The following is a 22,616-nucleotide window of genomic DNA, read 5'->3' as shown; positions in this document are numbered from 1 at the left end:
GTTCTCTCTGCTGTGTCCATAGGCAGATATTTAGCCACTCTTCACCAATCTTGTCCTGAAGGTGTGGGAAGTTCCCTCTTGCTGACTTGTGTGTCTCCTCCTGAAGAAAGGACTGACCACACTTTAGCCAGGAGGCATGGAACAAGGCAAAGGTCAGAAGCATTTGCTCTACAGGGAGTATTGTATATCCAGTACAGGTGCCTCGAGTCCAGAAAGACTTTAAAAGGTATTTAATTTTCCCTGCCAAATCCATGCTTTAATACATCTGAGCTGCTCCAATGTATAATTTGGTCAAATGACAAGCACAGAAAAGAATGTGGTGATTACACACAAAACTTTGCATGGTGTAAATGTCAAGAAAGGAGGAGTGGTTGTGATGGTGCTACTGTGATAGCCAGGAGTGCTCAAGTAAATCTGAGAAAAGGAAAATTTGGGGTCAATACAAGGAACAAAAAATATGAGCTAAACAAAGCAGCCTAAAAGAAGGAACCGCATAAAGCCCAAGAAACCAAACAAAACCTTTCCTCCAAGCAGTTATTTTGAAAGAGGAAAAGTACCACCTCTTTCCAGTTCTCTATGAGCTTCACACTTGTTGAGGATATTTTTAATAAGGGAACCACCCACAAAATGCTGGTGATGGTGAATGCCCTGGGAGACACAGGGAAAGAGCCAACAATAGTCACTGCTCGACCAGAATAATTCCCAAAAGGGAGAGGCTGAATCCCCTCAAAAGCAATAAATATAAAGAGAACAGAAAGCTGGCATGTGTAGTACATGACGCATGTAGCAGCACAGCCTTCTGTTGGGCATTGCACGTAGAGGGCAGACATCATCATTTGCTGTTACTAAAATAAAAAGCCTATAAAAAGTACTTCTTCCACTTATGGAGGCAAATAAATTTGACAACAGTGATTTGTCTCCTTACTGCAGAACCGATGTTGTTTTTCTCTTGTTCTGTTTCCTGCTTTCCCTGGTGAGCTTTAAGTGCAGAGAAGTGGTTGTTTGATGCAGGTGAGAGCCTCAGACAAAGGGGCTGAGATTGAGAAAACAGCAAATCTGGAGTGCTCTCCCTTCAGTGGAGTGTTCCTGGGGTTTAAAGGATGTGACCGAACATATTCAGTCTGAGTGGAGGAAATGCTAAAAATGACCAGAAATAGTCTTTAAATGTATGTGCCGTGTTAGAAGATCAGCTGGGGGCAGCCATATGTATAGCCAGAAGCAGGGCTCAGAGCTGCAGCTGGGTTTTGATTACAGGAGCTGCTCCCTGCCAGTCCAGTTGTTCTAACTATATATTAAGCGGGCAAAGCAGTACCACGAACATTACAGCATCCCCCACCTGGGAAGAATGCTCCCAAAAGCTGCATATAGTCCAAGGGTGCCACAAGCTCTGGGGACATCACCTCCACACGCCAAGATGCAGGAACCAAAAGCGCAGTACCCTGAGACTTTACACAGGAGCTTGTAACCTACAGTACCCACTTGGTGTGTTAATGTGTTGGAGAATCTTAACAAGGAAGGATATGGTTTCCATTTTATTCCTGCCTCTCATAATGGGTTCCAGCACTTTTCAGCTTGTTGGGTCAGCAAGTGAGACACAGGAGCCACGCAAACCTCTCTCACAGCCCTGATGCAGCTGGGCCTTGTCTTGTTTGAGTGGGAGCATCTCCAAGAGGCCACAGCAAAATTCAGTCCCCGTGGTCCCAACCATTTATGGTTTATCCAGAGACCATCATGCAAAACCAAGGATGAAGTTGTTCAAGACGCTTGATTGTGAAGGGGGAGGTTCTCCTTGAGTGTCAACTCACTCATGGCCTAAAGAGTACCCTCATGCTCTCATGTTCTCTCCATCCTGTCCCTGCTGTTTCTCTCCCAGACAGACCTTGTGTTTTAGGTTTTATGTGCCTTGTTACCCTTATGCTGCCCAGGAAACTGCATTTGATGTTGGCTGGGAAACATGTTAGATAGAAGAAAATGAAGCTGTGAACACTTGACTGTGCTGCTGCTCATCAGACAGCTGGAAAGTTTAGTTCGTAGATGGAAAATAAACCAGGTGACATCTGGTGGGCAGAATGCCTTGAGCTGTTGGGCCACATGAATTCTTGGGGTAGCTCAAAGGGGGCAATGGACAACCAGAGAAAGAGGGATGATGGTCAGATCAGCTCCCCAGCACCCGCCAAAGTTGTTCCTGGAGCAGTTTTGGAGATTACTCATGTGGTAACAGATATAACGGAGAGGGAATGGCTCCAGGGGGCTGCAGTTCTATTGCCAACACTGTGAAATGTTGCACCACAAAGTCCCACACAGTCATGATGAACGGGATGGAGGAAGCCAGTTGGCCTAGTCCAGAGAAGAGGGCTAGAGGGTGGTTTCATCCACACAGTGATGTGGGTGGCTTTGTGAAGCACTGGCTGCTGGCATCCCCAGCAGCACTCAGTGGTGGTGGCCCCAGCACACTTAAACCCATGAGCTGGTTTGCCCACAAAGGGCAGGGAGAGATTTCCAGAGAAAACTGTTCACAGTGACCTTCTCCTTTCATACAACACAAACTCAGCATCCTGTTCCACCCAGCCCATGACAGCACTGGGGAACAAAAGCAACAAAGGAGCTGACAAGAGCAAGCATCATAAAAATCCTGGCTGTGCACTTGTGCCCAGTAGGACTTTCCCTTCACTTCCACAGATGACATAAAGCCACCATAGAACCTCAGGGGCCCTTTAAGCAGAAGCTGTCAGAGCCACAGATGGCTGAATGCCCTGGCTCTTGGTAATACTTTGAGTGGGCGTCTGGGCTGTGTGAAAGTTGCTTGCACTGCACAAATGGAGCAGAGGAAAATCCCTGACTCCATGGGCAAGGGCAGGTGTGGGGCAGGACTAACAGCCAGTACTCAGCTGCTGCTCACAGCTCAGGTAAGCAGAGTGTTTGGGATGAGGTTTAAGGCTACCAGTTGTCATAGAGTCTATGAATCAGAGATTCATAGAATGGCTTGGGTTGGAATGGACCACAAAGCCCACCCAGCCCCAAACCCCTGCTATGGGCAGGGCTGCCACCCAGTGACTCAGGCTGCCCAGGGCCCCATCCAACCTGGCTTTGAACCTCCAGGGATGGGGCACCCGCAGCTCTCTGGGCAGCTGTGCCAGCGCCTCACTGCCCTCTGAATAAAGCCCGTCCAGGTCTTTTTGGATGGCATCCCTTCCTTCCGTCAAGTCCTCTGTCTGTTTCCCTATACTGGGGGACAGTGAGCTCTTTCCCTCACAAAAGGGCATCCTTAAGGAGGTGCCAGCTCTGCTCCCTATCTTTGTTCCCAGTGACAGCTTCCCAGGAGATCTCACTCAATAACTCTTTAAACAGCTGAAGTTTCACTCTTCTGAAGTTCAGGGTACTGACTGAAGGGAAGGCATAGAGGGATCTTTGTATGGACACCTGAAGGAAGGCTGCAAAGAACACAGCACCAGGAAACAATTTTTCACCTTATGGATGACAGAGCATTGCCAAAGGTTGACCGAGGCTGTGAGGTGCTCTCCTTGAACATCAAAACCCACCTGGAGGTGACCATGAACACCCAGCTCTGATGTCCCTGCTTGAGCAGGGATTGGACCAGATGGACACAGAGGGCTCTGCCCACCTCAGTTCTCTGTGATAGTTATGTTTATATTCTGTATTTCAGAACACTGTCTACCCAATTCAACAGAACAACAAACAACCCCCCCCTCCTCCAATAATCCAAATTAAAAAGGCATGATGCAGATAGTGAAGTTTCTCTAGCCTTGATACTCATGTATTGGGTCTATCTCAATATAGTGGAGTAATTTTGTCTGTCAGTCAAACAAGGGGACCTAAATAAGTGCTTAACTGAAAGGCATTTATCAGAGCTGCCTCCCACATGCCTATCTCACACCTCAGGTTCTGTTGCTAGGAAAAATCGTATCTGTGGAATATATGTAATGCAGTAACTAGTTTTCTATCTTCAGATTTTACATGGGAATCCAGATACATTCATTATTCCTTAATCCACTTGTTTGTTTTTGTACTAAAGGAGCAACATTTTTTATCATTTTAATAAATTGGGGTATTTCTTTGCACTACTCTGCCCATCATCACCACAGTTACATTCAGCATTTCCTTTTAGCCTTGGAGACAAATGCATCTCTTTACCAGGGCGTTAAAGTTTATACTGGACTGACAACTCAGCTTCCCAGCAAGGATAAAAGTTATTCCTTGGTGTCTTAGGGTGCACGTTCCAGCAATGTGCCCCTGCTGCTAAGAAGAGTTAATGTTATCCCCAGCTGCATTAGGCAATGGTTTGTTAGCACTGAGAAAATGTGATTGCCTTTCATCAGCGTTGGTGAACCATGACTGGCAGTGCTGGGCACAGTTCTGGACTCACTGGTACGAGTTACATGGACAGACTTGTGAGAGGCCAGGGAAGAATGAAGATGCTGATGAAGGGAGGAGAGCACCTCTCCTTTGAGCACCTCTCTTTTGAGGAGAGGCTGCGGGCTGGGCTGTTTGGGGAGGAGAAGGAAAGGGGCGAGCACACAAGCAACTGCTGGTTTTTGTGAGGCAGAGACATTTGTAAGAAAGCAAGAGCGGGAGCTCATTTCTACGTGGTTAGTTCAAAAGTAACTGCGTTGTGCATGGCTGAGCTGGGAAGAGCTGTACCAGGTGATTGCAGAATGAATGTTACTTCATCCTCCTTGTTATTGCAAGCTGCAGATCTAAACTGCCTCTCTGTTGCAACCCACTGCAGCTGTGCCTATTTCTCCACCCCCCCCCCCATACTTAGTTCTGATTCTCAGCTTCCCTGCGGTACTGTTGTGTTTGGGTTTGTGTGCAATCCCTCTTAGCACCGCCTTTAAGAATCCTGAATTTTGCACCTCGAGTTTGCTTCACTTGTCCAAAAGGCTGAGCATTCTTGTTCTCATTGTTGTAGCAATGCAGGGGCTCTTTGCTTGGTAAGCAGAGAGGGATGCCGTTGGAATCTTCTGGTTGGCACTGATTTTCCTTGTCTTGTGTTTGCATCAGGTGTTGTGAACGTACTCCTGACCACTCCCCTTTGGGTGGTGAACACACGGCTGAAGCTGCAGGGAGCAAAGTTCAGAAATGAAGACATTGTGCCGACCAATTATAAAGGCATCATAGGTGAGCATCTGCTGTCCTCAAACAAGGAGGAGCTCCTACACTGGAATCTCACAGCAAGGACTCTGAAGATGAAGGACTGTTATTGTGGGATCTCTGTGCTCAGTCTAATCTCTAACTCACACTTGCCTTCAGGCTGCCTTGCTCTGTAAGGAAAGAAGGTCATTTTGAAGAGGGCTTTTCCATTAACTACTCGATTAGAATAGAGGGTAAAATTGACATAGAGTTGAGTGTTGAGGACTTTAAAAAAGCGGAGCATCAGTCTTCAAGTACAACATCTTCTACAACCAGAACGTTGTGCTCGTAACCGTAACGGCTTGTTTTTCTACCTCATTTCTCAGATGCCTTCCATCAGATCATACGGGATGAAGGAGCCTTAGCTTTATGTAACTGTACTTTCCCCTCGTTGCTGCTGGTCTTCAGTCCTGCCATACATTTCATATTCTATGAGGGCTTTAAAAGAAAGCTTTTGAAAAAGCAGACACAGGTAGTTTTACATACCCTGTAACCCTTCCTCAAGTAAATGAAATATGTTGGTTGCCCATATTTCTGATTGGAACCAACCTACTTTTATAATTTAGAGAATGTTCTGATATGGACACCCACTAATTTTCAGTAATAAACTCACACAGACGTGAACTTTAACACTTTCTTCCACTGAAACAGGTTGTAATCACGTTGTTTCAGTAACCTGCCTGGAGGTGCAGGTGAGAAATGCAAAAGCTTCTGAGTAGGTGGGAATTACAAATGAACTCCTGTTGTAGGGAAGCTGCTTGTTTGCACTGTGTTTTGGCTCTTAGGAGTGAGATAACCTCAAGCTTCATGATACTTCTTTTATTCCAGAGATGCTTAGAGAGCCAAGAAGCAGGTAATGCTACTGAACTGTGAAAGATATGCAGGCATCTGGCTGATGGGGTGCTTTGTGTTCTCTCTGTATTGAACAGCTGACATCTTTGGATGCTTTTGTCATGGGTGCAGTAGCCAAAGCCGTTGCCACCACCCTCACTTATCCTTTGCAGAATTTCTGGGTAACTGATCTAGAGAAACCTGGCATAAACGACTGCAATGAGAAGAGTTTTCTTTTATATGCAAGGGATGTCTCAGAGGCTTAGGACTGCATGGGCACGTGCACAGGAAAAGATGATGAGAAAAATCCATCCAATTAGTTTTCTCCCATCAGCATTCATAATAGGCAGCACTTGGTACCAGCTTCACATCAGTAAGTTGCCACTGCTCCTCAAGGACTCTGAAAGGACAGACTCCCGAAGACAAAGGCATAGACAAGATTTCTTGTACAAAAGGATAACTCCATTCCTCTCAATGTCCCACCATTGAGCTGAGACAATGGAGCATGTAATGGGACCCCACCGTATCTGTAACCTACCCAGATAAGCTGAGATCACCTATGGATCCCACATTAAGATCTTCAGGGTCACACCAAGAATTTTCAAGTGACAATTCTCAGCAAGGACGCCATAGGGAAGCCATCCAAAGTGCTCAGAATTTATCTAATGCCACATCAGCCTTATAGGAAGGAAAATTAAAAACAAAAATAAAAATCAAGAGCTCCATATGTGGATGTTAAGTGCACTGAAGAGATTAGCTGCTGCTAAGAATTAAAGCAGCACCCACAGTGAGGGCAGCCGGGTAAGGAGCGCTGACGACTGCAGCTCCCCTGGCATAAGAGGATCACTGGGAGAGCTCAGACAAATGCGGTTCCCTCTTACAAATCGCGTTGCCTTTGTTACTTGGTTAAGTAATTCTAAGCAAATGACTGTTTTAGATATACTGTCTCCCCCTCTGACTCTGCTTTAAATCATATTGATTAAAAACTCACCAACACATAAGTGATGCCAGCCCCACCAAGAGCTCCACCACTCCCCGTGTCCTTGTACTCTGCTGCCACACACTCATCAGGTGGGAAATGTTTTTCACAAGCAATGGGAAAATGATTGTGGCAATGGCGATCACTGCATTTTGCAACAGACCCCTGTGGCAGGAATGTGACAGTTCGCTCCCACTTCTAGGATTGTGTTTGCCTGCCTTTGTAACAGGTATGGGAGGAGCAGGGCAAGCACTCCTCTTGTCCTTCCTCAGCAGATGAGCAGTAAGATGCACAATGGAAAGATTGATCTGTACCAGGGGCTCTGCAGCCCAGCACGCTCTATTCCTCTTGGACAGATGGGAAGTATATCTTGTTCCTCCTCCTGCACTACTGCATTGAATACAGTTCTGCTATTATTTTTTCAGGCAAGCAATCAATGCAACAATGAGGCAGGTTCAAAGGTGTAAACAGAAGCAAAAAGCACCCCTAACATCAAGACATCAGAGTAACTGCTCTCTTAGCAAACTCTAAGCTGCCACAGATGTCTCTGCACGTTGGACTAGGGGTGTGGTGAGGTACAGAAAGGATTTGACAGGGATTCAATTTAGATCCCCTACAATGAGCCAAAGAAAGAACAGTTACCCATGAGGGAACTTGGCTCAGATTTTGCTGCTGTCCTTCATAACAATTCTCTTCCCTTTGTAAGCGTATTCTTCAGAAGTCTGGTTTTCATTCTGAGATGAAAACACTTTCTGTTCTCTGGAAGTGAAAGGACACAGTTTTGGGCTGAGAAAAGCAGAGCACTGTTAGCAGCAATCTCAGTCTTGAGGCTTTCAGCACAAACATCTACAACATCAACACAGACCCAAAAGTCTGCAAGAGACTGAGTTAGAGCTTCCAGCAACCACAGATTTCAGCTGAAGTGCTATCAGAAACATCTGGCATTTACAAAAAGCCAGCAGCCTCCCAGCTCACCTGTAATTATTCTGAGAGCAAGAGCATCACAGATCCTTCTACACCCAAAGTGGTTTACCAAGAGCCATTCTGATGACAGAAAATGTCTTATTAAAAACATCAAGACACACCAAATCGTCTTTCTATGTGATCCCTCGTTTCAGTCAACGGAACATTTTCACTGCAATTCCCCGAAGTGTGACTGCTTCTTTACCATCAGTGAGGTCTACATCATCTCAGGAAACGTCCTGTCATTTAGCAAAGTATAACCCCAGCTCATTGTGCTTACTCATTCCTCCTGATGTCACACGCAAATGCCACTTGGGCCAAAAAGAACCAAGCAGAGCACAAAGTGCAGTTTTATTGTACACTGATACTCCCAGTGCTTTTTGAACCTAAAGTCCAATTTATCCTTGTGCAAAAGAAGGCAATATGTCTGCAGAAAGACATTCTCATTTCACATGCAGAACTCATTCAAATTGTAAGAGAGGGGGAAAGACACTGTTTCAGAGTTCAACAAACCTCCTGCAGCACTTACTCCTCCCAGACTTCACTGGAGTTAAACTATTGTAGCCTCTCTCAATACCAACTGTAAGACTGCACTTCAGAAGAATTCTGCTGCAGACTTCATGACAGACAGCAGTACTTATATGCATTTTATGGTCAAGGATGACTAAACAAAACTCTGCAAAAGAACATATACGCTTGCATTAGGTGGCACAACAGTTACAACCCTTTGGCCTTCTGGTCAATAAAGTGTCTGGGAAGATGTGTGGAAAAACAACTAAACCCCATTTTTGGTAAGGCATGCCAATGATGAAGCACAGGCTTATTGCTCCCTGTCTGCATGATAACAGGAATTCACATGCTCAACAAGAAACCTGAAAATACAGAATTGTATATGTTTCAGTGTAGGGAGTCACTTTCTTGAGGCACTCCCTTTGTAAAAGCATGAAGATACTCTCCTCTTTTCTACTCAGTGTCTGCACTGAATATCTGCCTGTGGATTCAGGAAGGCACTGTACCTACTCACTGCCAGCATTTACAGTAGCAGTTCAGAAACATCAGTAGCAGGTTTCTGGGAGAACACCTGGTCATTCTGTGCTGCAAACACGTATGCAGTGTTAAAAGAAAACTGTCAAAATCTTGATCTTTCGGAATTGTTTTAATGATCCACATTATTGAGTGACATAAACATAGTGTGAGGAGAATAACATGAAACTGGCCCCACCAGCCATTAACAGAAGGTAAAGACAGGGAGAATAGTTGAGGGTTATTCAAAGGAAAATCAGAAGTTCAGCACAGTGAGGGAATCATTCTCACCGTGACTGTCTGCCAATTCACAAAGCAGTAGGAATTTCATTTCAAGTTTTTGAATAAGGTCTCTGCTTTGTTTCTTAACACAGTGAGTCCACAGAAGAGCAGGGAATGGGCTGTTCCCAAAGTTGTGGCAACACTTCCTACAGACTGCATTCCAAACTTCTCCAAGGAATGGAGATGGCTAAAGAAGAGCAAGTGAGGACCCATTACTACCCAAGTGCAGTCTCAAAAACGGAATACATTTTTCTAGAGCCCATAACCTTTGGCATAGGTTCCTTTCTCAATGCGTGCGCGAATGCTTTAATCCCATGACTCTGAAGGTTGCCGCAGTCAATTTCTCATATACTAGAAACATAAGAGCAGCAGTAAGGACTGTTTGCAGGAGCTTTGCTTCAAGGCCTTTGTAGAGTCCTGCTAATCCAAAACGCCTAAGAAGAAGAAGAAAAGGAATTATTACAAGTTAATGACAACTGTAGGGATGTTCAATTCATTCCTGATCTCTTAACTGACTGTTATGACTAAGAGTCTACAGGTTAAGTATTCTGGGCAAGAAACTTGCTTCTTTTTAAAGCCAGAGGTGAATCAATCGTTTTCCCATATAACGGCTGCTTCAGAGACTTTAAGGAGAATTCAGTTTTGTGTATTTCTACAGTATAGTATAGTTATTAAAAAACAAAACAAAACCAACAACAAAAATCAGGCTGATTCAAATGGCAAGTTCAGGCTGTGATGGACAGGCAAAAGGAAACAAGAGTCACCTCCAGCAATGCTGTCGATGTTAGTAATGCTTATTATACCATATTAGAAAAACAAGCAAACAAACAAGTCTCACCTCACTCTCTCTCGAAGAAGGTAGAGAACATTTTTAAGACTGCCCAGTGTTCGGTTTTCTGGGTTCAATCTGTGGCGTCCAAACTGAAACAAAAAGGAAGCACCAGCATTGTAGTGCAGTAGTTACCCACATTAATTGCCTGAGAACCCAATACATGGTTAGAAAGCCTGAAGAGTCGATCCTACAGCTCTTTTTCTAGGCTTTAACAGCACTCAGCAAAGGCATGAAGCTAAAGCTCAAGTTACTCAACTTCTCATGCTCAGTGATACAATAAACTATTTTGGTTTTAAGACAAATTCCAAGAAAGCATTACACACAGCCATGCTTGCTGCCTTTTAGACCTACAGGAGAAAACTTTTTAGCATCTCAAAAACTGAGCTTGCAAGAATACGTGGGGTTTACACAAGTCTCTTTGCCACACACCTTGAGAAACAGCAGCAACAGAACTGTTGGAAACTATTCAGGTGAAGAGGTTCTCACAAGCAATGACTTGTCATCAGCAACTAACACACTTGATCCTGAGAAACCAAGGTTAAGTGCTGCTGTCAGAGAATCAGACGCGTCTATCAGTTTTCAAATACTAACTAGGTTCAAGCTACAGGGCCAGTCACAGCCCATGTTACTCAAAGTTTCTGAACACCACCAGGTTTGGAAGCTTCCTTCTTGTCTCTTCTCTATCATCACACTGCCCTGATGCACGGCAAAAGAGCTTCACCAAGGAACAAAGAGTTAAAGATCTCCCAAAGGAAACAGCATTCTCTAACTCAGAAAATGAAGCATGAGTTTTAAAGAGAATTATGAACCCTGGAATGCCGTGCACACTTTACCATAAAGGTGACTGCCCATGCAAGCCAGCAAGAAACTAGCTGCCGTAGGCTAGAGCAAGCAGGAGGCAGCAGTTGGTTTGTCATCAAACCATCAGCACAACTTAACCAGAGCAGCCCTCATTTTAAAGAATGACACTGCCACCAAGAGACAGAAGGACTTTGTTCAAGAAGGCAGGAGGAAACAAATGAAACGTGGAAACGAGAGTCACAAAACTGCAGCTATTTCTGCCGCATTCATGGAAAGGAATGAAGGGTAAAGCTGTTCTGTTGACACAGATCCAGGAACACGATAGCACTGTGCAATGCTAAAGCTGAAACAGGGCATTCTGATTTTCTGACAGTTCTCACTCATGCCAGCAAAAAAGGCACCACAAATTAAAAACAGGCCATCCTGCAATGAACCCAAATAAAGGTACATTTGCTTAAATATCATTTTCTTTTTAACCTACCATCTAAATAATAAAAGCCTGTATTATTAAAAACTCCTGAGATGCGCACAGTCTCTTTAGACAGGATGAAAGAGCAAATGAATGCATTGCTCTGCTGATAATCACAACTTGAGAAAGTTCTAGAAGAAATGGCTATTATCAAAACTTGATTTCTACATAGATGACATTGTATGCACAGGAACGTGAAGAGAGGAGGGACGGAACAGAAACTGAGAAAAGCTGGGCAGACACAACGTTCACCAAATATCTTATGAGAGTAGCAATAAACACACAGTGAAAATATAAATAAATATATAACAGCTCTAAAATTAAATAAAAACATAAAAGAGATTTTAAAGCTTGAGGTCATCTGGAAACAAACTGGGTTTAGAGGATGTAATCCTAGTTTCCCACTTGACACATTTTCTGTTTATAGCCAAAGAAGTAAAGCTACAATTCTCCAGTGCTGATAAGCTGCATGGAGTACCAGCTTCTGTGGGACACAATACAGATGCATAACGTTGTCAATCTTGATAGCTCTAGAAGCAATTTGGCAAAGCAATGCCAAGTTCCACCGGAACCCATCAGTATGGCTTCAAAGGAAAGACATGTTCTTGGAAATGATCAGTTACCCAGAAACAAATAGTACTCACCCGCAGGATTGACTGCACTGTCTGCAAAGGATAAGTGAGGGTGGTGGCAACGGCTTTGGCTACTGCACCCATGACAAAAGCATCCAAAGATGTCAGCTGTTCAATACAGAAAGAACACAAAACACCCCATCAGCCAGATACCTGCATATCTTTCACAGTTCAGTAGCATTACCTGCTTCTTGGCTCTCTAAGCATCTCTGGAATAAAAGAAGTATCATGAAGCTTGAGGTTATCTCACTCCTAAGAGCCAAAACACAGTGCAAACAAGCAGCTTCCCCACAACAGGAGTTCATTTGTAATTCCTATCTACTCAGAAGCTTTTGCATTTCTCACCTGCACCTCCAGGCAGGTTACTGAAACAACGTGATTACAGCCTGTTTCAGTGGAAGAAAGTGTGAAAGTTCACGTCTGTGTGAATTTATTACTGAAAATTAGTGGGTGTCCATATCAGAACGTTCTCCAAATTACAAAAGTAGGTTGGTTCCAATCAGAAATATGGGCAACCAACATATTTAATTTGCTTGAGGAAGGGTTACAGGGTATGTAAAACTACCTGTTTCTCAAACTGATATGTCAGAATTAAAATGCCTAACATAGATCCAGAGCCCACTAGGCACAACAACCTCATGCCATTATATACACTAAAACCCAACAACAGAGAAAACAAAAGAAGGCAGCAAAAACCTCTACAGCTCCATAAGAACAAGGAATCGAACCAAATCTACATTTCCCCAAGGAATCTCTCTCTTAACAGAGAATGTCCATCACCTGGTCTTAAAACCTACCTGTGTCTGCTTTTTTAAAAGCTTTCTTTTAAAGCCCTCATAGAACATGAACTGTATGGCAGGATTGAAGACCAGCAGCAAGGAGGGGAAAGTACCGTTCCATAAAGCTAAGGCTCCTTCATCCCTTATGATTTGATGGAAGGCATCTGAGAAATGAGGTAGAAAAACAAGCTGTTACAGTTACGAGCACAACATTCTGGTTGTAGAAGATGTTATACTTGAAGACTGATGCTCTGCTTTTATTAAAGTCCTCAACACTCATCTCTATGGCATTTTTTACCCTCTATTCTAATCGGGTAGTTAATGGAAAAATGGTGACAGAGGAGGTTCTTCACACCGCTCTTAGCGTGAGTAAAGCTTGCCAGCCATGCAAGTGCCTTCAGCTCTTCAGTTCAAGCTCAGAATCAACATTAGTTTTTCTGAACCCTCTTCAAAATGACCTTTTTTCCTTACTGAGCAAGGCAACCTGAAGGTGATTAGATTGTGGGTTAGATTATAGTGAGTAAAATGTACATTCGCAGGTGTCTGTCCAAAGGCAGACCTCCCAGCTAGCACACTGCTGGGCTCACTGCTCCTCCAGGATTTGGGTAAGATGTTGTGTGCCTTTGCAAAAGCCTTGAGGTTATGTGTGCACAGACAACAAACTCTCCAGTTACCATCAGAGGTGGCACAGTTCAGGTTCCTGTCAAACTGCATGACTGCAAAGTGATAAGGGAGTACAGAGATTCCACAAGGAGATCTGTTACATGAATAACAGTCTATCACCTTCAGAGTCCTTGCTGTGAGATTCCAGTGTAGGAGCTCCTCCTTGTTTGAGGACAGCAGATGCTCACCTATGATGCCTTTATAATTGGTCGGCACAATGTCTTCATTTCTGAACTTTGCTCCCTGCAGCTTCAGCCGTGTGTTCACCACCCAAAGGGGAGTGGTCAGGAGTACGTTCACAACACCTGATGCAAACACAAGACAAGGAAAATCAGTGCCAACCAGAAGATTCCAACGGCATCCCTCTCTGCTTACCAAGCAAAGAGCCCCTGCATTGCTACAACAGTGAGAACAAGAACGCTCAGCCTTTTGGACAAGTGAAGCAAACTCGAGGTGCAAAATTCAGGATTCTTAAAGGCGGGGCTAAGAGGGATTGCACACAAACCCAAACACAACAGTACCGCAGGGAAGCTGAGAATCAGAACTAAGTATGGGGGGGGTGGAGAAATAGACACAGCTGCAGTGGGTTGCAACAGAGAGGCAGTTTAGATCTGCAGCTTGCAATAACAAGGAGGATGAAGTAACATTCATTCTTCAATCACCTGGTACAGCTCTTCCCAGCTCAGCCATGCACAACGCAGTTACTTCTGAACTAACCACGTAGACATGAGCTCCCGCTCTTGCTTTCTTACAAATGTCTCTGCCTCACAAAAACCAGCAGTTGCTTGTGTGCTCGCCCCTTTCCTTCTCCTCCCCAAACAGCCCAGCCCGCAGCCTCTCCTCAAAAGAGAGGTGCTCAAAGGAGAGGTGCTCTCCTCCCTTCATCAGCATCTTCATTCTTCCCTGGCCTCTCACAAGTCTGTCCATGTAACTCGTACCAGTGAGTCCAGAACTGTGCCCAGCACTGCCAGTCATGGTTCACCAACGCTGATGAAAGGCAATCACATTTTCTCAGTTCTAACAAACCATTGCCTAATGCAGCTGGGGATAACATTAACTCTTCTTAGCAGCAGGGGCACATTGCTGGCTTGCATTCAACTTTTTGTCCACCACAAAGTACTCGTTATCACAAAGCTGTTTTCCTCCCAGGCAATTGCCAGATTGAACTGGAGCCTGGAGTTGCTCCTTCTCTGGTTTAGGACTTTGTGCACCACTTGTTACACTGCACAAGGTTCTTGTCAGCCCATTTCTGCCTCATCATCCAGTCCACTGATTAAGATTATATTAATCAGGACATGACTCAGCGCAGACACCTGGGATACTCTGCTTGTTCCTGCCCTCCAACTCAACTTCATGCCACCGATCACAATATCAAGAGGCAGAAAAGTCACATTCATCACTTTTAATCAAAGTCAGCGTGATTACGCTTTGGAGTTAACAGGTTAGAGCCCAAAACGTTACAGGATAATCTACTTGCAATTTTTTGGTTGACTCTGTAAAGGAGACACAAAACGTCATTGTCCAAATAGGAAAGACAACGGCATCGATTTCTTTGTTGTTTCTTTGGGTTCTGGTGTTGTTTTTTCTGTTTGTTTTTGGTGTTTGTCCAATCTGTATTTGCTACCAGTAGGAGGAGTGAGAGACCGGTGGGGCAAATTAGCGAACACCTGAAGTGGAATTTTTCAGTTGACACCAGACGTTATTCCACAGAGTTACTCATTACTGATGTTGAGCACAACCTAGTCATTTAAGTAACAAACTATTACCGTGATTCCTGCAGCCTTTGATCTAGAATGCCATTAGATCAGAACTTACCCCACTGATACAGCCAGATCTACCAACTTCCTTACCTTCCCCCCAAGTACTTCCCATCACCTACACTGGAGATAAAACAAGAAACTATCTGAAATACATGAACAAGCAACCTCCACACCCCTGAAAATCACAGCTTTTTCAGTGTGGTCACATGAGCCACTGATCCTGTAGAATAGTGCCAGCAGACACAGACATGCAGTAGTAGTTTTACAATGCTGGATTTGCACAAAGAAGTTGGCACTGTCACTCCTTCAAGCATCTGCTGAGCATCTGCTTGAGAGGAAGGGGTGAAAAAGAACACATGGTTCTCACTGTCCTTGCATATACAGAGGGACTTCCTGCCCCTTTCAGATGACCCAGAAAGAAGTCTAAGAACCTGTACCCAAATCCTTACTTCAACTCCTCTAACATCCTAACTGAAAACACCTGGAATTGTCATTTGCCCTTCCTTTGAAGAAAACAATTCTCTCTCCCTGCTACTTCTCTTCAATATCTTAAATGATGACACCTTGATATCAAATGCACATACTAAACAATGTACCATGCACAAACAGTATACAAGACCACAACAGCACAGTGCTTGCATTCCCAATACGAACCATCAGAGCTTTACAACAAAGCCAGTTGGTATACAGAGATAGGCAAAGAGTGAGACCTCTGGTGGACTTGATAAAGGAACACGCTACACAGTTAAAAATCTCAGTTTCATCAGAGGTGCATTTCCAGTACATTCCCTTACCTGCAACAACCCCAAGAACCAAGTCTTTGCCAGTGGTTGAATGCTGACCTTTGACCCAGAGAGTTTTGAGACTATTAAAAGTATAAAAGTAAACAAAATTGGAGCAGCAAAGGCTGGAGATAACAGGGAACCACCCTCGATATGGTGCCAGCCTAGTGGAAAGAAAAAGAGTTAAGGTAAGGATCAGCAAAACATTCATTTGGGCAGGTTGATTTGACATGTTGTATCCCTGAGGCCTTCAACATCATATTACAAACAATAATAACCAGGCATGTCTTCATCATTACTGGTCACGAACCAGACCGAGCTCTCAAGTTCAAGTTAGGTGGAAGTACTAATAAATGCCTTGCAGTAAAGTATAGAGCCAGTAAGTCAGGTAAGTGAGAAAGAGACATCATCTGCTTAAATTTAATTATACTGATTGCAGATGAAGAGCTGAATTGACATTGCATTACATCCAGAGGAGGAAAGAATTCTCAAAGAAGTCTACTATGAGACAAGACGAATAAAAGCAACGGTCAGCAAAGTGCTTATGACCTCATATCACACTGTTAGGTTTTCTCTGGATGGCTGGTTTGGTTTAAAGCTCTTTCTGTGTGGTTCCAGACTTTGTTAAAACCTCTACAGTCCGTGCACTGCTCAGCCAGGTTCTCTGGAGGAAATGCCCTTCCCCTTGTGCCACAATCACTGGTGGTTTTTTTCACAGGAATCACAGGACAGATGCCTGCTCTTTGCAGTTGCTCCATTACAGTTAATGGCTTGTTGGTGTTTTTTCAACTGAAGCTGACTTGTCACCCTCATGAGACAAACACAGTGTAGAAATGTGAACAAAGGAGAGAGCTAACCGGCTGACAGGTTCTAATGCACACAGCTGCCAACTGCTCACACTCAAAGCTATCAGAGTTATTGGCCAAGCTAAACTGGTGTTCTGGAAACTCTCGCCCACTATCGAGTTCCATGGATTCTCTTAGGAAATCAGTTGTGACAAGAACATGCGCACAGCTGCTTTCAAGCCACTCAGCACAGACTGCGGGCACATACTGAAGTACAGCAATGCTGGAAGTTACGTTTTTTTCCACAGGCCTCGAATCTCACTAGCACACAGAATCACTTGTTTCCTTCCACTCTGCTTACCAGAAGAAACTTCCAACTGGTAAATATGTCTCAATTCTCTTGCACAAAGAGGCTCAGCTGTCCAAGAGTTTCATCTGTGCTAGGAGAAATGGCCACACCCAAGAATTCAGGCAGACAAAGCTGGTTTATCAGGTACATGCAGGTTTGTGTGCAACCGTACCTTCATTTCTGAAAGGACACAGCCCCCTCATTCACGGAGACACAGTTACATGGCTAAACAGCTCGATTGTGTAACATACCCAAGAAAGATAATCCAATTAACTGAAGGTGAAAAAAACGCAGCTTCTGCCATTCATATCGCTTAGACATGGGGGTGTTTCCCTTCAAAGCGTTCACACAGATTTGGGCTAACTCTTCCACTTTATAAGCAAATTCAAACCATGTTTTAAAGCTTGCCTACATAAGGATGAGGGGAAAATTAGGATCTACTCACAGGCCTTCTTCTTTGATGATTTCCAATAAGACTGCTGGTGTTGTCTTAGACTTCCGCTTCTCATCAACTGGGAAACAGAAGAATCACATTTTTAGGTTAAGCTGATGGTCAAGACTCATTTTCAGCTTCTTATCCTTCATGTTCTGAACACATCCCCAAACAGCGTATTCCTTCTTCTTCCTATTTCTGCAGAAATCCCAGAAAGCATCTCCCAACTCTCAGCTGTTGGGTAAGGCTACTTGGCACTTCCACCCTTTCCCAGCGAGCAGCTTCTTTTGGGCACCAGTGTGTCTGCCGTTACCAACTGCACGGCCTTTTTCTTTGTGGAAAGCTGCTCAGGAGCAGCACGGTGTTAACCTCTCCACCACTCATTTCTGACTCTGCCTCACACTACAACAGCAAGGAGAGAGCATCAGAACAGAGTTTATACCCAGATGGGATTTGTGTCAGACGTTCCTGCTCCCAGTTCTACCCCTGACTTTTCCCTTTATATCTTCTCCAGAAATTATTCCAGGCTCATTTTTCACATCATGCCCCTGTGGTGCCAAATGTCCTCAGCAGCCAAAAACACCAGCACCACACACATCTAATCCCGTGTCATGTCACATCTCTTTCTTTTCATTGTTAGACACCCACCTAGAAGCCAAATCTGGCCACAGATCACACAGTCTTTCCAGCTAATTAAAAGGTTGCCCAATACTTTCTCAAGGGAGAATTACCTTCTGCTGGAAACATGGTGTTAGCAATTGAAAGGCACTGCACAAATGAGATTCATGCAAGATAGGTCCCCATGCAACAACCCTTACAAACTTACACAGCAAGAAAACACAAATGCCACTGTACAAAGAAAACTGAGTTTGACACTTACCCTGAAGTCTAAGCCTAGCTGTATCCAAAGGAAAAAATACAGTCATTGCAGTCATACTGCCCTGAAAATAAGGAGAGAAATATATTAGCGTATCAGTAGCTTGTACAGGTACCTGACAAACTCTCTGGTAGTCTTTTGCTTCTCACCCAGAAAGCGGTGTACTAAGTTTGATGAAGGGACAAATTGCACATGTAAGAATATTAGGGATGGAATGGGTTTTGCTTCCATGCTTACAGATGATTTTTTTTTTTACTTACAGATCAAACTAAAGCTAAAACCATTCAAAGCATTTTGTCCAAAGAGAAAATTATCCTCCCCATGGACATTAACTCAAGTAAGAAGATGGAAAAGGGGAAACATTTGTGAAAGGTTTGGGTAGAAGCCAACAGGACAAATAGGTGGGCACAAGGTACAGGCTTCTTAAAACCAGCTTAAATCATACAAGAAGCTATGGCTCAAGAGAAAGCCATGAGCTAGCTCAGCTGATTAACAGATTACAGCCAACGAAAGAATTTGTACCCTCTCCCCCTCCTACAGATAAACCGATGAGAAGAAGCTGAAAGAAGCAGCATTACTTTTTTGCTGGGCTTGTAAATGGAACAACTCAACAGTGCAGTCTGAAGAGTGCCAGACGTATCACACAGTGGCACCAGGAAAGAAGCAAGGGGCAGAGATGAGCAGAACCAGCCTTTCCCCAGCAACAAAACTGCTCTCAGGGTCTGAATCACGGCACCAGCAGGAGAAAGTAACTGTCCCTGCTGCATGCAGGTGCATGCAATGCAACCTACAGCCCTGTGCTGCTGAAAGGGGGACACTGCACTCTCTGTTTTCCCACCACCTTTCAGCCAGTGCTGAAGCTCAGTGCTTTACCAATTCAAGTCAAGCTATCAGTGAATGATCTCCAGAGCAGGTACAAACTGGCTTAACCAATTCCAAATGGTGGTAAGCAATGCTCCCCTACCACCTCCATTCTAACTATTCAGGCAGCTCTATGGCAATGCAGAAGGTGAGGGAGCTTATCTGACCAAAGCAGAACTTTTCCCACTAGGCCACTCTTTCAGGTCCCTGGTCAGCATCATCGCAGTGCTGCCAGCAGCTGGCAGGACCCAAGGGGTGGTTGTAAGCAGTCAGAACAAGCAGCCCAAGGTGACTTCATTGCCAAGGAGAGGTCTGTGTGACCAAAGTCTACGCTCTGCTGGTTTTCAGATGTAAAAAATACGTGTTGACGGTCAATATTCAGAGCAGCTTAATTACTGCCATACTACCTCTATAGAGCTGATATTCCCATAGCCTTTGGAACAAGGTTACTTTACAACTACGTGCAGAGACTAAAAAAAACAATTCTATAATTCAGTTAAAGTCTGCTCACAGCACTGTTAATTTAATCAGTCTCAGACTTGACCTGGTAGTCCAGAGGATAAATGGACTTCCATTGAACTGGAAGGAAAACAAAAGTGATGACGCTGTGATCAGACATGTTGCTCTGATTCATCATTTCAGCACAGTTCATAGGTTGCGTTTTTATAGAATCACAGGATCCTTCTAAAGGTCATCCAACACCCCTGCAATGAACAGGGACACCTATGGCTCCATCAGGGTGCACAGAACCCCTCCAGCCTGACCTTGGCTGTCTCCAGGAACAGGAGATCTTGCTCTGGGGTCTTAACTTGCATATGAATGTTAGTATGTGTGGAATCCACAAAGGTACAGAAGTGCAATGGATAAATGAAGCACAAAGTTCTGTCTTTGCTGCAGCTCAGTTGTAAGCGCTGTGAAACACAAGCGAGAATTTCCATCAGCCAACCAGCAGCAGGACGCTGAGGTGCCATTCTATCAGACTTTAAGCTTATACACGGATCTATGGTCCTGGTTTGCATCAGAAGCGCAGATGAGGGGCACAGCCTGGTTGTGCCGGTCTGTACACACAGGTGCGAGGCTGACAGGCAGGGCCAGGAAGGCAGAGACAGTAACAGCTGTATTTCGCTTTCCGTGGCAGGCCGATATATAACCAGCTTCTATTGTTCGTTAACACCTAACGCCTTTCATCCAACCACAACTCAGCCTCAAACGAGAGCTCGTGCCGTGCCTTGCAGCCCAGCAATGGCTCCACGCACCTCCGGCTGCCCCGGGGTAACCCAAACGCAGCGCTGCAGCAGCTCGCTCCAAACCCACCACGTCGGCTCGCGTAACTCACCACGGCGCCGGACACGGCGTGCACCAGGCTCTCGTAGGAGACGACGGAGGACATGGCCGCGGCTCTGGTGGGCTCCGGCTGCGAGGCGGCGGCGCGGCGGAGCTCCAGCTTATCGACCGCCGCCCCCACGCGCGCCATTGCGCCCGCCCTCCCGCGCACCTCCGCGCTGTCACGTAGCACCGCCCCAGCCCGGCCCTCCTGGGGGCTGCGCGCATGCGTGGGCCGCGCCTCAGCGGAAGGCTGAGGAGGAGCGGCTGTGGGAAACGGGCTCGGTGAGTGCGCAGGAGCTCGGGGGAGACCTCGTTGCTCTCTACAGCCCTTCCTATCCCCAAAGGCCACCAAAGTGCTGGTGCATAACAAAAAAAGCTGGTGTGTTTTTTAAACAAGCTAATGTACTTAAGTGGCAGACCCAAGCTGGAGTACTTAATGTACTTAAGTGCATAAATCACAAAAAGTGCCAAATGTTGCCACCCGAAGAGACATAACACGTTCTGCAAATACATTCATTTATTGACAGGCAGATCTCAAGCTTGTCTGAGACCATCCATCTAGAATATACATTTCCAAAGTGTATTTGTACATCAGACAGGTACAGTAATAACACATTTAATTAGCAAAATTATAAGTTAACATCTTGGTTAGTTATCAAGACTCAGATTTACAGGACAGTCCTTGGTATTTACATTCACCAGGACCTCCAGCCAGGGGGGATGAAGGAAGCTTTGCCTCACAAAGCTCCTGTTTGTAAGGACCAGACTCCTTGCTAATTCAGAATCACTGTACAAGGCTCACCTCTGCAAAGCTCTACAAGAGGTTCATGAGATATCTTTCTCTAAGTATCAGAACAATGAGAACAATGACAACCTGCTACCATATTCCTACCTTATTGCTCTCCTGCTTGAGGACACCAGTCTACTTCTGCACTAGCACCAGCCACTTGCATACCAGGCTGCAGCCGATCAAACAGCTCTCCAGCCTTACCACTAATCCAACAAATCCACCTGCTGTACAATCACAAAATCACTGCACTCATCATAGATGTCCTGTGGAATTTCAGGAGGGCTCCAAACACTTCCCATCAGGAGCATGCTACAACCCATAGGAAAGTACTCAAAGCTGACCTGCCTCCAGCTCATCCTGGCTAAGGCCTTTACCTCCTGTCCCTTTGAATGAAGGATTCTGTTCAGACAGCAGTTTCTACAAGCTCCCACAGCAACACTGCTCACTTCCACATGTCCCATGAGCTAATAAGAAAATCGCAGTGGCATTTCAAGGCAGGTTATCCAGAACTTTACCTTCACATGGCTTTTTAATACTCATTTATTGACATATTTAGCCCAGTTTTGTCCAAATCTGAGACAGTCTGGCTCCCACTCATCTGATTATCACCTTCAAAATTAAGGAAAACCAAGCTACTTTTAAGTGCCCTTCATTCACCGTCCAACAGTGAAACGGGAGCAATTTTTAAAAAAACACTCTGTTCTCAAAGTCAAGGTGTCAGCTAAGCTGATTACTGCTACTGTACTGATAAGCACAACCCCTACTCTGAGCTTCAGTGGAGCAATTAACCTGAAGGAGCTGCCAGTAAACACTGGAGCAAGCGCTGAACAGAAAAGTTAACTTGCTCATATAGCTACCTGTACCCCAGAACAGGAACTATCCTCATCTTTGCTCTTCTCCAGTGCAGTTATGTTTTTGCACTTCTGTTCAAAGCAGTTTAGCTGCTTAGGTGTCAATGCAGCATCCTGAGGAACTGAGATGAGGTCCAAAGATCTCTTCAACTATCTTACCAGATAGCACTGAAAAGAGAACAAAGACCACATAAACGAGTCATGGGATGTGCACTCCCAATCAGACAGATGAATTCAGCTATGCTACTAAAGCTAAAACCAAAAGAATTGGGAGAACATTTTGTTAGCATCAATTAGCTCTGAATAAGGGTAAGTGATGTGTAAGCAAGCAGACAGGACACACAAACGACCATTTCTACTGGGGTAGCTTCTGACTTTTGACTAGCCATGGGTAGAC

The 22,616-nt window shown here is 44.8% G+C and overlaps 2 protein-coding genes across 4 annotated transcripts; one reads left to right on the top strand and one right to left on the bottom strand.

Annotated features, from left to right (window-relative positions):
- The first annotated feature begins 402 nt into the window (after positions 1–402).
- LOC107312927 (peroxisomal membrane protein PMP34-like) lies at positions 403–6,248 on the top strand. The gene is made up of 4 exons (XM_085510281.1): positions 403–4,662; positions 5,023–5,139; positions 5,478–5,623; positions 6,081–6,248. The coding sequence occupies exons 1-4, from the start codon at positions 4,635–4,637 to the stop codon at positions 6,246–6,248; spliced, it is 459 nt and encodes a 152-aa protein (XP_085366407.1). The 5' UTR covers positions 403–4,634.
- Positions 6,249–9,061: 2,813 nt separating this feature from the next.
- On the bottom strand, positions 9,062–20,761 carry SLC25A17 (solute carrier family 25 member 17). 3 transcript variants are annotated; one of them, XM_015860739.3, is made up of 9 exons: positions 20,589–20,761; positions 18,395–18,455; positions 17,527–17,593; positions 15,960–16,111; positions 13,594–13,710; positions 12,761–12,906; positions 11,976–12,071; positions 10,068–10,150; positions 9,062–9,663 (listed from the first exon to the last, which is right to left on the bottom strand). In XM_015860739.3, the coding sequence occupies exons 1-9, from the start codon at positions 20,724–20,726 to the stop codon at positions 9,516–9,518; spliced, it is 1,008 nt and encodes a 335-aa protein (XP_015716225.1). In that variant the 5' UTR covers positions 20,727–20,761; the 3' UTR covers positions 9,062–9,515. The 3 variants fall into 3 exon arrangements, with proteins under 3 accessions (XP_015716225.1, XP_085373528.1, XP_085373532.1); XM_085517402.1 differs by having other exon boundaries at positions 20,509–20,733; XM_085517406.1 differs by lacking the exons at positions 17,527–17,593; positions 18,395–18,455; positions 20,589–20,761 and adding an exon at positions 16,497–16,616.
- Between the last annotated feature and the right edge of the window lie 1,855 nt (positions 20,762–22,616).

Source organism: Coturnix japonica, chromosome 1 (genome assembly GCF_054131305.1).
Source record: "Coturnix japonica strain WE chromosome 1, WE-NBRP24, whole genome shotgun sequence".
NCBI classification, from domain to species: Eukaryota; Metazoa; Chordata; class Aves; order Galliformes; family Phasianidae; genus Coturnix; species Coturnix japonica.
This window is presented reverse-complemented; position numbering and strand designations above follow the sequence as displayed.

What these genes read in the sequence shown, in the direction of transcription:
- LOC107312927 (XM_085510281.1), top strand. Translation starts at nt 4,635, where the DNA reads ATGGCTGAGCTGGGAAGAGCTGTACCAG. An exon ending in GCTGGGAAGAGCTGTACCAG is followed by an intron (nt 4,663 to 5,022) that starts GTGATTGCAGAA and finishes TGTTTGCATCAG; the next exon opens with GTGTTGTGAACGTACTCCTG. An exon ending in TTTTGAAAAAGCAGACACAG is followed by an intron (nt 5,624 to 6,080) that starts GTAGTTTTACAT and finishes TGTATTGAACAG; the next exon opens with CTGACATCTTTGGATGCTTT.
- SLC25A17 (XM_015860739.3), bottom strand. Translation starts at nt 20,726, where the DNA reads ATGGCGCGCGTGGGGGCGGCGGTCGATAAGCTGGAGCTCCGCCGCGCC. An exon ending in AGCTAGGCTTAGACTTCAGG is followed by an intron (nt 17,594 to 18,394) that starts GTAAGTGTCAAA and finishes TCTGTTTCCCAG; the next exon opens with TTGATGAGAAGCGGAAGTCT. An exon ending in CAGTGCAGTCAATCCTGCGG is followed by an intron (nt 10,151 to 11,975) that starts GTGAGTACTATT and finishes TTTTTGTTTCAG; the next exon opens with TTTGGACGCCACAGATTGAA.